The sequence below is a fragment of the Mixophyes fleayi genome, chromosome 2, assembly GCF_038048845.1.
Source record: "Mixophyes fleayi isolate aMixFle1 chromosome 2, aMixFle1.hap1, whole genome shotgun sequence".
Classification (NCBI taxonomy): Eukaryota; Metazoa; Chordata; class Amphibia; order Anura; family Limnodynastidae; genus Mixophyes; species Mixophyes fleayi.
Genome location: NC_134403.1, coordinates 46,717,954 through 46,735,084, shown reverse-complemented (window position 1 = coordinate 46,735,084; position 17,131 = coordinate 46,717,954). Strand labels below are relative to the sequence as shown.

The 17,131-nt window shown below is 39.1% G+C and overlaps 1 protein-coding gene across 3 annotated transcripts in view; it reads right to left on the bottom strand.

Annotated features, from left to right (window-relative positions):
• Window positions 1-17,131, bottom strand: part of NUP58 (nucleoporin 58) — a 45,430-nt gene that overhangs the window by 4,217 nt on the left and 24,082 nt on the right. For 2 of the 3 annotated variants that reach the window (XM_075198914.1, XM_075198915.1), the window contains exons 11-13: window positions 16,891-16,973; window positions 14,820-15,021; window positions 6,450-6,548 (exon numbers count right to left, since the gene is read on the bottom strand). In XM_075198914.1, coding sequence (XP_075055015.1) covers window positions 6,450-6,548; window positions 14,820-15,021; window positions 16,891-16,973 — 384 coding nt within the window. The remainder of the gene's footprint in view (window positions 1-6,449; window positions 6,549-14,819; window positions 15,022-16,890; window positions 16,974-17,131) is intronic. The other variant, XM_075198916.1, reaches the window with a different exon arrangement.

Here is a 17,131-nt window from a genome sequence, read left to right as displayed (position 1 = left end):
AGTTAACAAAATACAAAGTGAATGAACATAAGAGTGTGCCAACCAGCATCGAGGACAACATTGGCCAAATCCCCAACTCCATTTGCTGAAATGCAGCTGCAAACTTGCACAGAACTTCCACCATGCTTCACTGTTGCCTGCAAACACTCATTGTACCGCTCTCCAGCCTTTCAGCGAACAAACTGCCTTCTGTTACAGGTACTTATCCATCATGCAATACCATTAGAGATGTGTCCGATTGGCTCCATATTTATTCTGCAGCAGGACAATGACCCCAAACATACAGCCAATGTCATTAAGAACGATCTTCAGAGTAAGTAAGAACAAGGAGTCCTGGAAGTGACATGGTCTCCACAGAGCCCTTATCTCAACATCGAGTATATCTGGGATTACATGGAGAGACAGAAGGATTTGAGCAAACCTACATCCACAGAAGATCTGTAGATAGTTCTCCAAGATGTTTGGGACAACCTCCCTGCAGAGTTCCTTCAAAAACTGTGTGCAAGTGTACCTGGAAGAATTGATGCATTGATGCTGGTATGAATGCAAAATGTGGTCACACCAAATATTGATCCGATTGATAGATTTCTCTTCTGTTCATTCATTTTGCTAACTGATAAAAAATAAACTATTAAAACTTCTATTTTTGAAAACCTTCTTACTGTGCAGCATTTTTTCCACACCTGCCTAAAACTTTTGCACATGTATATAATATATATATCTCCTAAACAAAAACATATTTAGTTATATTAACATGAGTAAGAGCTGCCATAGCATACTTCAGTGGACAGACACTCGTGGAACACACTTGGGCATGGTAGTACCTTTGCCTTACTTAGTAGAAACACAAGTACAGTTTCACAATAACTTTCTTCCAAACGTGAGCTGATCACCTTTTAAAAAGACAAGTACTGTGTGTTTTAGGAATATAGTTCCTCTTAAAGAAGTTAATTTGATATACAATACTTTGATGTACAAATAACAACACAAAGCTTTATTTAAAACCAAATATGCACGTCCAGTGGCATATTAGGACTCTAAAGTGATAACACCCCCCCCCCCACTCCAAAAACCCCCACAAAACCCCCCACACACATCTAAATTTTGTGCTGTAAAACTCTGGTCTAAGAAAGAGCCTATTTGTCCTGTTATCATTGGATAACATGTAACATACTGGCCTCTGTAATAACTTTAGTGTCATCATTGTGATAGAATAAAGCAACACCAAAGAACTTTCACATGTCAAAGTAATAGAAGGGAATGTTATAAGAGGATATTTATGGTGAAGGGCATTACCATGCATTATCTAGGTGCTAAGAGGCAGATGTACACACTCTTTTGTCCTAGCGGTGTGAATGACAGCTGGCCTGCTGAATCTGTCCCCTCACATCCCTAAATATGCCAATTTCTGCCCCTATTCCACCAATATTTGCAGAGAATAAACAGAAATGAAGAAAAAGCAGAGCAAGAAAAAGACTGTTTACATGTACGTTGGGGATGAAATGCTCCTGATGACTTTGTGGCTGCTATTTGTTACGTCGGCTATATCTCAAGAGGAGCCCGGCTGGGATTGGGCTGTGCAGCAGTCTGGCCAGCGCAGTAACAGCCATGGTGCTGCCACATACAGGAGAGGGGCATATTCTATAAAAGGAGGAGTAATGGAAACGTTACTTCCACTTGTCTTGGGATCTTTACTCTAAAATGTTGAAGTCACAGAACTTAACAGCAACAAAAAATACTTTTAAACATAATGTGATGTAAGTGTCCGAGGAGACAAATTTTAAAATAATATTTTCAGATTCCTCCACTTTAATACAGAATATTCCCCATCGTCTGCCCCTGGAGGACCTGGGTAGCCACAGATTTGGTCTAACAGATATGAGCTAACCGATAATTGTGGATTGGGCAAGAGGTGTAAGACAGAGGTTACACTGAATCAGATTGGCCAATTACACCACAAAGCCTCCAGGAAGCTGCGATACAGCCTAGTTAAAAATTGATTGCATGCAAAATTAAACAAAATAAAAGTATAAATGTATAACCAGAACTGAGCTTAGACCTGTTGCTGACATAAAGGAAACAAGCTGTTGAAAAGCAGAAAGAATGGCAAGACAGCGAGTAATACGGCTTTCACATTATTATAGGTTTGTTCTTTTTCACTTTTAGATATATAGAGGCCTTGGACAAATTTCCCAAAAAGCCAGAGCCAGTGCCAAACAATGAGTGTTGTGATACAAGGTGTGTTGATGTATGTTGGCAGCTAGCTAATAATGGACAATCCAAACATTATCCATCACAACTCAGCAACCTGTGGCCCCTTCTATCACTACACCGCCAGCCTGTTCCCCCTACCACCATACAATGTCAGCAATTTCCCATACCATTAGAACAGGCTTCTAGTGATAACACCGCCAAAGGAACAGTGTCCTGGCAATCAGAGCTACAGTGAAACAAAACCCCAGTACAAGAACACATCAACAGTAAAGTAATGTATTTCTTGCATACAAAACTATGGTCCCTATTACAGGAAAACATTTAGAAGTACCCCCAAACCTAAAATACAAGCTTTTTTACACAAAAGAGCTACAAATACCATTAATAATAAGTGTGTGTGTGTGTGTGTAAAAGTTTCATTAGTTTATGAGAACAGACGAGAAATAGGTTGTAATCAATGGGGGAAGCATTTGTCCGATACACAGCAGTTTCCTGTGTAGTAATCCCCTTTAATCACGATTGGGGTATTTCCTAACTTACTGACGCCCACACTTTTCCTATGATTCTTCCCATAGTTACTTTGATGCAATTAGTGCAATCCTGAGCATTTATCCCACAGCTTTAATCAACCTTTAGATGACTATTATATGTGACGTGTTATTGCTGAGGTCACTTATACTGTGACTTAACCCCACAATACAGGGGATACACTCCCACATTGCTGGCACACAGTGCCGTATTTCACGGACCATGTGCCTGGGCCTAACGGAGCAGTCAGTGACCAGCTTACTTCCAGTCTGGTGGGAAGAGATAAGTCCCTGCCAGCAGATTATTTGGTAAATAGATCTGATTCCCTAAGGCCTGGCACAACAGTAAGTAGTCCTACTATAGGGTGGCTGACTGAAGCCCTTTTTGAGACTAGACTAGCAGCTCTCACTCAATTGCAGAGCAAAAGTAAGTATGTGGAACGCAAGACAACTTGGACATTAAAGGACCACTTGCCTAAAATACAAGTTAAGAGTACAATAATGAATTAAAAATTTGTTAGGGACAGGGACCTGCAATGTTCTGTACTCAGAGAACCCTCAAATGAATTAAGAGGAAATACAATATTTAAGCTTTTTCGTTTCGGTGGTATGTACACAATAATTCTTGTTTTACAGTCTAATTTACACTGTACCTATTTAGCAATCTGTAAAATAAAGCCTCACACCTAGTCACGTGACTATCTGCTATTTCCATTGTATGATCATGAAACGATAAAACCAGCACATAGCATTGTTGAATATGGAAGTCCTTTCAGCTTACGTCTGTGCGATGTTTAGCCAGCTCTTAATGCGGCTTTGTATTAAAATAACTTTAAAGAGTATTTTTATAGCAAAACCACATGTTTTTAGATTAATATGGATCCTGAACGTTTGTCTCAATTGTTTAAACACACCCAACAATCACAATACAGGTCCGGGCAGCAGAATTAAGTAGATAGCCAATTCTTTATAAAGCTGGGAATAGCTACAGACGTACCACAGTCACTAAAGGATCTATTATGCACAGTATAAACCAATTGCTTTTTACTTGGCTCTGAAAGTACCACAGATATGGGGGGTCTCTAAACCTAATCCCACAATTGTGGTTTCAAGCAAACACATATGCAGTCACTGTACACTGGGTATAACTGGCAGACTTCACATTTTATTTTCTTACACCATGGAATCAACATTATATTTCTTAACAAAATACTCTCATGTCATTGCACATAAGGATTCACCCCCTTGTATATTAATCATTGGTAAAGCTGTGAAGCTATTTAGACAAGTCGCTACCAGCTTTGTCACGAGTGAGAACACTTTTCATATTTACTGTATATCATCAGAACGGCCGGAGTATGCATAATACACCAATAATCTTTACATTGGTAGTTAAACTGACATTTTCTCCCATTCTTCTTTACAATATTGTTAAAATTCCATCAGGCTGGAAGGAGACCATCAATTAATTCTGGGATCTAGGTGTGTAGTTCTACTGGGACTCTCCAGGACAGGATTTGGGTCACCGTCCTCCTGGAACAGAAATCTTCTCCTTAGTCTTTGTCACTAGCAGACTGCAGCAGGCTTTCTTTCAAGGCGAGTCTATATCTTGCTACATCCCTCTATTTTGATAAGTCTTACAGTCCCCATAGCATTATACTGCCACCACAGGCACCACGGTCGGGATAGTGTTCCTGAGATGACGCACTGACTTTGGCTCGCTCCAAATAGTACCGAGAATCAAGGCAATTTTTTTCCCCCAGTCTAATCAGACAGTAGAATCTTCTTGGTATATGGGTCTCCCACGTGCCCTCCGGCAAACTCATTTCACACCATTTCTTCTTGCCAAGCTCCCATAAAACATAAATTTATGATGTGCCCACGCTATGATATCCCATGGACAGTCTTCTCCCATCTCTGCTAAGAAAGATTAATTTGGTCATTGTTGCCCCAGTATCCTCCCTAACAAGTAACATGGATTCTCAGCTCCAGAAGAGCCTGTTCTAAGTTCATTGTGCCATATTCTCGCCATTTATTGATGGGTACGACAGCTTTCCAATAGATATTAAAAGTCTTTGAAATCTATTTATAGGATTCCCTAGTTCAGTGCCATTGAATACCCTATTCTAGTATTTGCTTTGAATGTTCTTTGATCTTCACAATGAAGCTTGTTCAGCAGTGCACTAAACACGGTGGTACCTCCTCTCTCAGAAAGGCCTAGTTTGAAAACAAATAAAGCACTTTCATTGTACACACAAGTGTACCAAGAAGTCCAATCAATGAGACTTTTGAAGACAACAAATAGCAACGAGTTTTATTTAGGTGTATTGTGGCACAAGGGGTGAATAGTTAGGTAATTAAATTTCGGCATTAAGTTACAGGGGATTTGTACTAACTGGTGGTAAAAATTCCCAAAAATATACAATTTTGTTCACAAGAGGTAAGAAAATAAAATGTGATATATACCAAAGGTGTGATTACTTTTTATAGTTACTGTATAACTTCAGAATGGTCAGATTATGCATATTACATTGGTGGGCAGACGTAGGCTGGGATTTGCTGAAGATGAAAACTGGAAGACGCTCTGATGTGTGTACACATCTTTTGGGTGGCAGAGGTGGAAGTGAGAGACTGGTTGGAACTACGAGTAATAAACTTCTGCGTCTGAGGAGCTCACTCCATAAAAGCTGTGCTATTTGGGCGATTCCTGAACCCCTAATATTCCTTTTGACCTATGGGCAGAGATACAAGAACGGATACAAATGTCCCAATATATGAACAGTTTAAGTGAAAGCCATGGAAAGGATTGCATCACATGAAGAGCAGTTAGATTAGCAGAGCGGCAGTATAGGAGGGGAAAGATCTGTAGGAGTGCCCACACTATGGCTGATCATGCTGCTCAACCCCAGGATCAAGCGTTAGGATCATTACATTTTGCCACAGCAGAGAAGACCGTCTGTTTGTTTCTCCAGTCGGATCTCTTCTGCCTTCATTGTCATATAATGACCACACATGCCGGTGATCATCTTCTAACCGCATTTTCCTGCACGCCCAATAACCATCCTACCGATTTCAAGAGGATCGCCATTAGTATTGCAGTGGTTTTGGGGCCACGCGCTGTGGCGTTGGGCCAATAATGCGACACTGGATGCGATATTTCAGTGTGCGAAATCCCCCTAAGACTACAATAGTCAACGGCGCCCAAGTTTGTGTTTTTGCAATAGGTAAAGACAAATTGCATTATCTTCACACTCAGAAATGTGATTTTGTTTGCAAACCATATCAAATGGGGTAAGCAAAATCAATGCTCCTATCATTTTATACTTATTAATTTTACAGTGGTACATTCATAGAGATATCGAACCACCAAATGGGTACCAGCGGTACAATACTGAAGCCCAGTGGCTAAACAGATTCTGCTTTCATCCAGCCAGGACTGTAAATCCAGTCACTATAAAAAGTACAATTTAGAGGGTGGATAAGGGCAGACAACAGGGTACACTACAAGGATAGATACTCCGCTTTGTTTCATATTACACAACCATGCAATAAATGTTAGTTTGATATTTTTGTTTAGTGTTGCTCTTATAATATTTTGAGAACATTCTATAAAAGGCCTAGTCAACCACAATTCAGATTTCACATAAATCCTTGTAAGATTGAAAATCATTTGCTTCTATAATAAAATGTATAGAATGTAAAAAGTACCTCCAAGACTCGAAGAGCCCAAGCCAGCTGGCTGCAGAGCAGTACTCATAGCTGAGCCGAATGGTGCTCCAAAACCCACTCCCAGTGTAGGCCGAGGCCCTAGTATGAAAAGTAAAAACAAAAGCAAAAAGGACACCAAAAAAAAATAAAAAATAAAAAACAAAAAAAACTTTCCTTACTTGAAAAATTAAAGAAAAACTTAAAAGCAGAGAAGTAACACCAATTGAGAAAAGCAAACACACCAAACCACCAGAGTCATTCTTTTCCCATTGTGGTTACTGACATTTTATTGTTGTAAGATAAGACTAGCGCTAAAACAGAAGATTACAGTTACACTGTAATATAAAGAACACGACCATAGCATATTGTTTATTGAATTTATTTTTCAGTTTCAGCAAATCAATTAAATGGTAACATGACAATTCAATTTTTTTCACACACACAGATTGGCAGCTGGGAATCTGGAAACGTTGGGGTAATTACAGAATTCAAAAGGAGGAGAATAGATGGTTTATGTATTCGGTTCTGCCCTGAAACATGGTTTTAGTCACATCTAGCACCTAAGCGGTGGCAAAAAGATGTTGTTGTTTCAGTTCAATTAGTCTGGGTCAGAATTCGTTGGCTAGGAAACACCACCAAAATACAGTAGTTAACTTACATAAATAATGATTAAACTAATAAATTAAAATGCTAACAAAAGAACAGATATTTCTTTATATGCAATTAAGAAACGCCTTTGTTAAAGGTCACAAAACTTATTTTACCATATGCAAAAAAAAAAGTTACCTGCTAAGTACTTGCTCAATGCTAACTTCGTATAAGAAGAATATGCCACAATTGGTATCTATATTCCTATAAATGGTCAGGAAAGATCGGTACAAATGCAGTCCTGGCAACCCAGTCTTTTGTCCAATTGCTGAACAACCAGATTGCAAGGGACCTATGCAGACACACGGATGTGATCACCTGCAAGTCAGACTTACTGTCTCATTCGATTGTTAGAAGTTGTGAGTCCAAAGCAAAGTTGGACCTCTTTGTATCTAGACAAAACAGGACTGGCCAACAAAATAGCCACAATGTGTAGTCATCTGAACACATATGGGCATTAGGAGCAGATAATGCCTATTTCTTTGTATATTCACATTTTATGAGCAATAATACACTTGTTCGTCGGAGGCAGCATAAATTAAAAACACAACACACCCATATGACGCTATTTGAAAGTAAAAAATAAACCTAAACGTCTGCATGCATACTTCTTCACGTTACAAGCAGCAAATCTTTGTTCTCTCAGATTTTATATAGAAATATTTGAAAAAGCACACAGCAGAACATTATAAACACAACAAGGTTTGTGTTCTGCACAAATTCAGTCTTTTGCCACTGAGCAAACTGGTGGCACTCATGTTTGGAGCTAGACCTGTTTGAGTCTTTTTTTTAGGAACATCCTGTTAGGAAACAACAAATCTTCTGTAGGTGGTATGGCAAAAAAATGAGTTACAATAAGTGAAGTCAGTGCAAGGTTCAGCTGAATTGTTTGCACTGTCATTTTAAAAAACACCTTAAATTAAGCAACACCAGAAAAATTATAGGCACTGTGGCTATCTGAGATTTGTCCAGCCCTGTAGCCAAAGACATTCTGCTGTCAATAAAAAAAATACAAGAGGTCACTGTTACGGAAGCAAACGTACAATAGAACAGCAGAAGGAGGACACAGGCGGCTTTCAGGGCCCGACCCAAAGCAGTCAATCAATTCACTAATAACTAAAGGGCCTCACAGAAACTGCACACTAGAAAACACCAACAAAACATTTGCATATGAGAGATCTGTGTTGTGCATCTTCTGCGCTGAATGTTTTGTTTTTCTCAATATGGGAGGAGTTACCCTTTAAAAGCCTGAATGTGTGGTATATTGGACTGAAATGTGTACATTACTGCTTCACTTTATACACACACAGGATGCACACAAGGGGTCTTATCAAGGAATATTCCGATGTTGCAGTGCTGGAATAATGCATGTACCGTTCACCTACACCCCGTGTACTCTACGTGCCTCAGTGATGTTACTGCTCCCAGTGTCATGTTCATTAATCTTACTGCAACCCAGAAAACGTCTGCCTCTATCTTGTGTGTGCAACAGGTACACTAAGTATTCTATTTTTTGTAACCTTACATTAGCTAAACTTAATGATTTCCATGTGCCGTTAATTATATTCCCTTATAAACACTTAAGGTTTATTTTGAATGTGGGACATTTTTACGTAGTGTTCAATGTCACTATAAAGCTGCACTACCACACCTACACGTTTATATATTTTACTATACGTTCTCCCCTCCTATAATAGGCACTACTCCATGCAGCCGTTTTGCCCTGGCCGCTCACGGTTCTGTAACAACTGGCAAATCTATTCCATTCGCCACCAAACTGGTGATGGAGGGGTTTCAGGGCTCCAGCTAGGAGAGGGAGGAGGTTAGTAAAACGTAACATGTGGTTAAACACCATATGGTTAATACTGGAAAACAATAAAAGACGAAAGATGAGTATAAAAGAAAGGTGTCAAAATTAGAAACACACTGCCAGCTGGAACCAAATGGTGGGAGATTGTTCCAACTTAGTGTTTTTAATTCAAAAGTATGGAGAAACCAAGGTTTGGCACATCTAATAAAGATTTTTTTTAAATTATATATCAGATAATATGCCATTCTGCAAGAGTAAAGTCAAAACACAGCGCTAGCATTTGATATATAAAAATATAACCCACTGCACTTCAGTCCTCTCCATGTAACACAGACCCTAACTACGCTGCTTTAATATGTGCAATATTCACAATTCAAATTTTGCAGATCGTGCAATTTTGCCTTTCCTATGTGTAGGCACTGGCAGTGGAAGACTATAAAGGGGAAAGCCTCCATTGCTTTGACATATTTGTCAAAGCTGTATGACCAAATGCATCAACACCTCATCTAATTGTCCTATATTTATATAAAGCACTTCAAGGTTAAACAGCAAAAGAATACAATACTGTACAGTAGCTCGGGAATCAAAGAGCCAATTGAGTCTTCCAATTAGGTCTTATTGTTTGTAATTATCCAAGTTGACTACGCATTGAGAACGCTCATATTTAAATGGCTAGGTCTCATTAACAGCTGATAACATTGAGCAATATCAAATTCACATTTGTTGGGTTAAGGGACAGCCACATAACTATCTTGCTAGGTATGAATATTTGCATGGCGTACAGCAAAAACCCGCTATATTTGTGTATTAAACTTCAAGTCACGTTAATATTAATACAATCACCGTACGCTAAAACAAAGATGTAAACAGCTGAATTTAAAAAAAATAATAAAAAATAAGCAAAAAACACAAACCACACACTATACCAAACCCCACAATTCAACCTACAAAATATGACCGAACACAATATGTACCTTGTCTGTAATGTAAAGAGGAAAAAGAAAACAAAAAACAGTGCTAACACTGCTGATTTAAAGGGAAACTGTTCCTTAAATTTGGTCAGAACAAAGCTACCTGTGAAGGTTTTCCAACCGCAGACATCCCTATGCATGAAATGTGTACAGCTGTGGAGCGGAATACACCTATTATGATGGTGCTACCTATATCTGTTGCTCACTTGGAGTAGCTATCAGACAGCAGATTTTATGTAAGACCGTGGCTTAAGCAGAATTATTATTTAACTATTGTGACACCAGAAATCCATTATATAGGAGCTTCTGTGAACCCCAGTAACCGTTTTCAGGCAGTGCAGGGGAGAGACACACGGCAGTGATAGCACCACACTGCGTGCAATGATTGTGGCAACAGATTACAACTACCATCATCCACTGCAAATTGTTTCCATGTCTCCTCCATCATCAACAAGCTGCCTGCAGTCTGGTTACATCGGCCAGTGTAAGAGACCTGAAACCACAGAGCTGATGGCTATAGCACAGGTAAAAAGAAACAAAGTTGGAAATGGGGGTAGGGGACCAGACAATCATAAGGCTGCACATTAGTGTGTTAGCCAAAGGATCCTAAATAAAACAACATGACTCTAGAGAAGGGCAGACAGTGCTGTATCTTATAAACTAAATCTCACAAGCACCATGATGTGCTGGCAAATATACACAGATGAGACCCAACAACAAAAGCACCTATCTATATTGTGTAGGTCCCCCTCGTGCCACCAAAACAGCTTGTGGAGTTGAGGCACATCTGAAGGTGTCCTGTGGTATCTGGTACCAAGTCCTGTAAGCTGCGAGGTGGGGCCTCCATGTCTCAGAGTTTTATTTCCAGCACTTCCCACAGATGCTCAATCGGATTGAGATTTGGAGGCCAAATCAACACCTTGAATTCTCTGACATGCTCCTCAAACCATTTCTGAACAATATTTGCAGTGTGGCAGGGTGCATTATCCTGCTGAAAGAGGTCCCTGCCATGAGGGAATACCGCTGCCATGAAGAGTCCTTTGTCTGTAACAACGTTTGGTATGTGGTACGTGTCAAAGCACTGTTCTCCCCAGCACCTATTTCTCTGGTGCTACACCCGGCTGTTTTTACTTGCCATCCGGTTCTTAGAGCCCAACATAGTCCTATTATAATAGAATAAACCATTGTTTCTCCTATTATAACAGACACTATGTGAGCACTACAGGCAGCAGTGTGTGTTAGACCATGGACTACCAGTCTGACCAGTCCTGGCAGGTGTGGGCAATAACCTCCAACATTTTTTAATATTATTACAAAGTATTAGAACCGACTCCAGCCGGCTGCTTCTTAATGCCACCTGGCTGGCAAAATTTTCTAGGGAAAACACTGCAAAGCAACATCCACATGAATGTCAGGACCCAAGGTTTCCCAGCAGTACATTGCCCAGAGCATCACACTGCCTCCGCCAGCCTTGCCTCCTTCTCATAGCGCATCCTGGCTCCATCTCTTCCCAGGTAAATGAAGCATAAGCACCCGGCCATCCACATGACGTGAAAGAAAAAGTGATTCATCTTACTAGACCATCTTCTTCCATTGTTTAATTGTCCAGTTCTAACGCTCATGTGGCATTGTAGGCGCTTTCATCAATGGACAGGGGGGGTTAGCATGGGCACCCTGACTGGTCTGCAGCTACGATGCACTGTGTGTTCCGACACCTTTCTATCATAGCCAGCATTAACTTTTTCAGCAATGTATGCTACAGTAGCTCTTCTGTGGGATTGGACCAGACAGGCTGACCCATTGGCCAGTTCACCTATTGTCCCTTCTTGGACCACTTTTGGTACCAGGAACATCCCAGAAGACCTGACGGTTTTGAGATGCTCTGAGCCAGTCATCATAATTTTGCGCTTGTCAAAGTCGCTCAGATCCTTACGCTTGTCCATTTATCCTGCTTCCAACACATCAACTTCAAGAACTGACTGTTCATTTGCCGCCTAATATATTTCACCCCAGGTACCATTGTAACGAGATAATCATTGTTATTTGCTTCACTTGACAGTGGTTTTAATGTTGCGGCTGATCGGTGTATATGTTTGGACATTATAGATTCATTGGCAAGAACTTGTTAGAAAATGGGAATGTCCATTAAATTAAATTGGCAACATTTTCTAGATAGGAAAGTCTTCAGTAGGAAACCATAGCTCAGTTTTTTTTTTTATGGTACAGTCTCCATTTAAAATTCAATGAGATGAAATTATCCATGAATACAAAATACAGTTTTGATATTGCACTAATGGAATAAAAATACATTCATGTCTAAAACCAATGCTAGGTAACTACTTAAGCCAAATAATCTCAGTGTTCCAGATGAGTTTACTAACACTTGGTAAAGGAACTACTAGATAAGACTGTGCTAGCCCAATGTGTGCATGTACAAATGCATCTAGCGTTGTTGTAGCATGTGTCATAAGTGCTTGTCGTGGTGCGTCACAATTGTCACTTTTACGGTTTTGTACTGAAAAACAAATAACTCTCTTTAAATTTGCCATTTTTATTTTTGAGTTTCTAATCATTGTAACATTCCGCTTACGCTATAGTGAACCGATGCTCAGAGTTCTAAGGGGAGTTTACACAGTTTATCAATATGATTTTCTCTTTAGCCAATTATCTATAAGGAATTTGTTTTGCTCAAATACTCTGACATTCTGATAAAAATGATTTACTTGATTTATTTTAGCAACATCAGAACAAGTGGCTGCTAGAAACTAAATCATAGAAACTTATTTAATTTTATAACAAATACCGATTTTTATTATTAGTGTTGGTTAATGTTAAGAGTTTTTCCACTCTCAGGTAATGTTTTGGTTTCTACGTCTGCTTTTGCAATTGTTACAAAGTATACTGTTTTATATTCCTGACCTTCTTTTGTTCAATCAAAGCGTTTATATCATTCATTTTATTTTTTAATAATTGCCCTTCCATACCAAACAAATACACTCATAGCTCAGCGCCTAATATGCAGGGAATGAAAGAACTCTGCATGGATGATATAAAAGTCTTTGTGATAAACACAGAAGGATGTCGGAACGATAAATAAATGTATTTAGTAACAATGGCTGAAGGCAATGCCGAACACAACATATTACGCCAGGCAGGAACTCCTTTGAAATATCTGATAAGCTGGCATGCATTTTTAAATTGCCAATCAATACCCTGCTAGATAAGTTAGAGCTCATTAAACAATGAAATATACATCAAAATAATTTACATATTACAGCAATTCTGCAGCACCGTAACATCACGTTACAAAAACTTATCTGCATTTGCAATGCACTTCATTTTTTTTTTCTTTTTTAATTAAATCAAACTTTTATTGCCTTTAACAGTACAACAACGTTATTTGTACTTTAGCAAATGGCATAAAAAGGGGCAAGCCAATCAGGGTGATTCCCCAATTAAATATAATAATAAAAGAACCTTTTATAACACGAGAGCTCTGATTATTTTTGTAGTGCCTCCATTATAACACATATCTATATACATATATAACTTAACACCATCATTAAATAACGCATGAAAAATGTTGGCTGCCAAAACTGCGATTCACAAGAGGCGCCCATGATAGAAAACAATATTGGTCTGTCAGCATGGAAAAAAAAAGTTTCCAAAACTATGTAAACAACTTTTAAAACATCACTGGAACAGAAGATAAAAAAAAAAACCAAACAAAAACGAAAAGAATCCCACAAACGTTGGCAGTAGGTTAAATCTGTATGCAGCATAATTTAAAACCTATTCAAACACACACATTTACTAATATATAAGTAACTAAGCAACACTGCACAGTGGCAGAGTCGCTCACTTTAATACAGCAATCTTGCCTGATGTTCACAGTTCCTTTGAAAATAAACTCCTAAGACTGAAAAGGGGGTGTTCATGTCGAAATGTCACAACAAGTAAAGATATTGTCACAAGTGCAAGTGTTCCATTCTGTTTTCAGACAACTCCAGAAGAGCAGGAAGCTCGCACAGATCAAATAAAAGGACACAAAATATTTTTAACAATAAGGAGGGGAAACAAGGCCAGGGGGAAGTAGAATAAGTTTTACATAAATATTTCTCATTTCAATTTTTAAAACTCATTGGGACTTCTGTATTTCCTTCTCAATGACCCCTGTGAGGAGCTTCCGTCTCTCCTGCAGAAATGCTCAGAATCCTGAGCGGAATATGGAAGGAATGTTTTACAGAAAGCCAACATATTCAAACCGCTACTTGTCAGGGTGGCGCTTCTCTCTTTTGCATCACTCTGTGGAGCGTTTGCAATCACATTCTTAGGTGATAAGTGTTCTGTACATATCTGTGGACATACACACAGGAATTGCTGGTGGTGTCCCAACAAGAATAGCAGATGAGCTAAAAATGCATCATTTCAGCTTTTTGACCCTGCATCACTCCACGTGGTGGTTCTAAAGGTGACTACAGTTCATAAAAGGGGGACTTTATATTTTAAGAAAACCGCAGTGGAAATTTAGGTTAAAGCTAAGCCATGTGTTTTACTGCCATGCTTCAGACATGAACGTTTAGGTTCCAGGCTTGACAATAACTTAGTTGTCACATTCTTAGTGTAGAGGCACAAGTTAGTCTCTTCAAGTATAATACGGTCACCAACAGCTGGAGACTCGGAAAAGATTTCTAAACAAGCAGGCAGGATTGCTGATTAAATATGGTTCAGTAAATATGAAAAAGGTCAATTCACACAGTTAACTAACTACTAAGGTGTAATTATTGCCAAGACTAAACCCTGCCTATTCTAGAAGCTGCGTGTAGTAAGAAAATGTAAAAATCTTTCGCCAGCAACTAGGAAGACCCAGCACAAGAGTTGAGAGAAGTTTACTGAGCAGAGAATGGGTTTAAAGTATCTAAAACTTCAATGCATTCAGACCTGTAGCAGGCTGCTGCTGCTGGGTCAAGGTGGCAGCCATTGCAACGGCGGCTGCGTTTGATATGTTGCTGAACGGGGTGGGTCCGGTGGTAATGCGCGGGGCACTCTGCCACTTCTTCACTTCCGACCGCCTGGCTTCGAACACATCTGTGGAATCGCCCAGGAAGGTTTTCCGGTAGCCGAGGTATTGTTCTTTGAGCATCTGAAAGTCATTTTAGTTTGAAAGTGAACGTCCATAACGTGACTGCAATGGACAGGTGGACAGCGACTAGTGCTATACTTTAGAATGTGCCAAATGTTACTAGGACTTATCCGGATGCAGAAAAAAACACCCTAAAAATAACCTAAATAATGACAAAGATAGATAAAAAAAAAGGACAATTCCCTAAATTCCTCTGAATTCCTGTGCAGTTCGGGGAGGTTAAATCACCACTGGAATAAGCTAAGATCAATCCTGGAATCTACCAGAAAAGATATACAAGTTGTAGATTTAGGAAGAATAAACCAAGGAGATTGCCTTACGTTTTTCATATCCACATAGAGCAGGCATTATTACAATTAATGATTTAGACGCACAGAAGTAAAACATGAACCAGAACGATGGTGTGTGCTATAGTCTATACATTACATGACTGCCAAAATCATGGATCATACATAAGACAATCTCCTAGGTTTACTCTTCCTGAAGAGAAGGAACCTTACATCTTATTTGGTAGGTTTAAGAGACTTCATGTCCTCACTGAAATGGAATATTGTGAAGCCATACAAAGGGAAGATATAAACGAGTAATGTGCACTGATCACTAAACAACCAATTCCAATAAAAGAATATAAAATAATACAACTAAAAACCCCACTACAGTTAAGTTGTAATTCCTTTTATGTTTTGTATTTACAGGTGCTTCAGACAATTTCTCAGAAATACTGTTTTTAAGTATCTGTGTGATTAATGGGGAAACTCCTCTACTGGTTTAAGAATAGATCTAAAACCAAAATGTACTCAGCAATTCTCCCTGCTTATCTGCATCAATGTATACTTCAATCAAGGTCTACAAGCAGCACCCACTGTAGTGTGTACGAGCTCTTCCTGGAGAAGTGAGTAGAATTATGGGCAAGGTATGTGGTAACGTTATACATACGTTATACGTATGTGGTGACTGATTGAGAAGAATGCAGCAATAAGGCACAAATACTCAGTGATGTCACTACGGAACACATTAAGTCTACTCAGGAATATTGTTCAGATCCACAAATAGGCAGCCAACCTTATCATTACGATCCTAAGATTTCAATTTACTATTAAGGCAAATGTGATGACAAAATAAAACCATTCTGGCTCACATAACAAGGGCAATTTACACTCTGTAAAACAAGTCATAACATGATTATTTCCATCATACATAACACAGGGGTTCTGGATTTTAGTGTTTATGTTTTGATGAATTCAGGGCTTATTTTATGGAGGCGGCGGGGGTCACATGTAGAATACATAAATAAATTAACCGATAAAAACTAAACACAAAAAAGGGAAAAACTCCATATATTTTAAACAGGAGAGATGGTGACAGGGGTAAGGGAAGAGGGTTTTAGGACCCAGTGGAGAGGGCCTTCAGTGGACCTTTTCAGGCTTTTTAAAGTCAAAAACAAAACCCAGAATCCCTAACTAGAACTTATTTAAAACCTTTTGTATTATCTAACACATGCAAATTATAGAAATACCTCATGTGAGAAAGAGATAAATGAACTAGACCCAGGATTTCCCAAACCCAGTCCTCAGGGAGCCCTAACCTCCAGGTAACAAGGAAAATAATGATATCACCTGTGGATCTGTTACACTGTGTCAGTCAGTAATGACAACACCTGTGCTCCAGCAAGGAGATATGGAAAACCTGCACTGTTATCGGACTCGACTAATATAATTGTTTTACAAAGAATCCAAGACATTTAACCTTACAATGTACATTACACCAGACACAAACACTATATACAACAGTTCTAAGACTTCCACATCCATCAAATACCTTTTTACGGTCACACTATGTACGCTGTGATAAGTTTATCTGGCCACGTACCTTAACATTTTCATGTATTGATTGCAGCTGGGCTGCTAGTGCTACAAACGTCTGGTACAGCTTCTGCATGGCCATGGACAGGTCTGAAGGGATACAAAAAAAAACAATAATGTCTAATATATATGTATGCTGTATACAAAAAGGAAACAGATGGGCCACTGTTTTGCCAGGGGTGTGTGTGTCTATATCTCTCTATACATATCTATATCTCTATATATATCCTCTCCCACAAGGCAAGCAG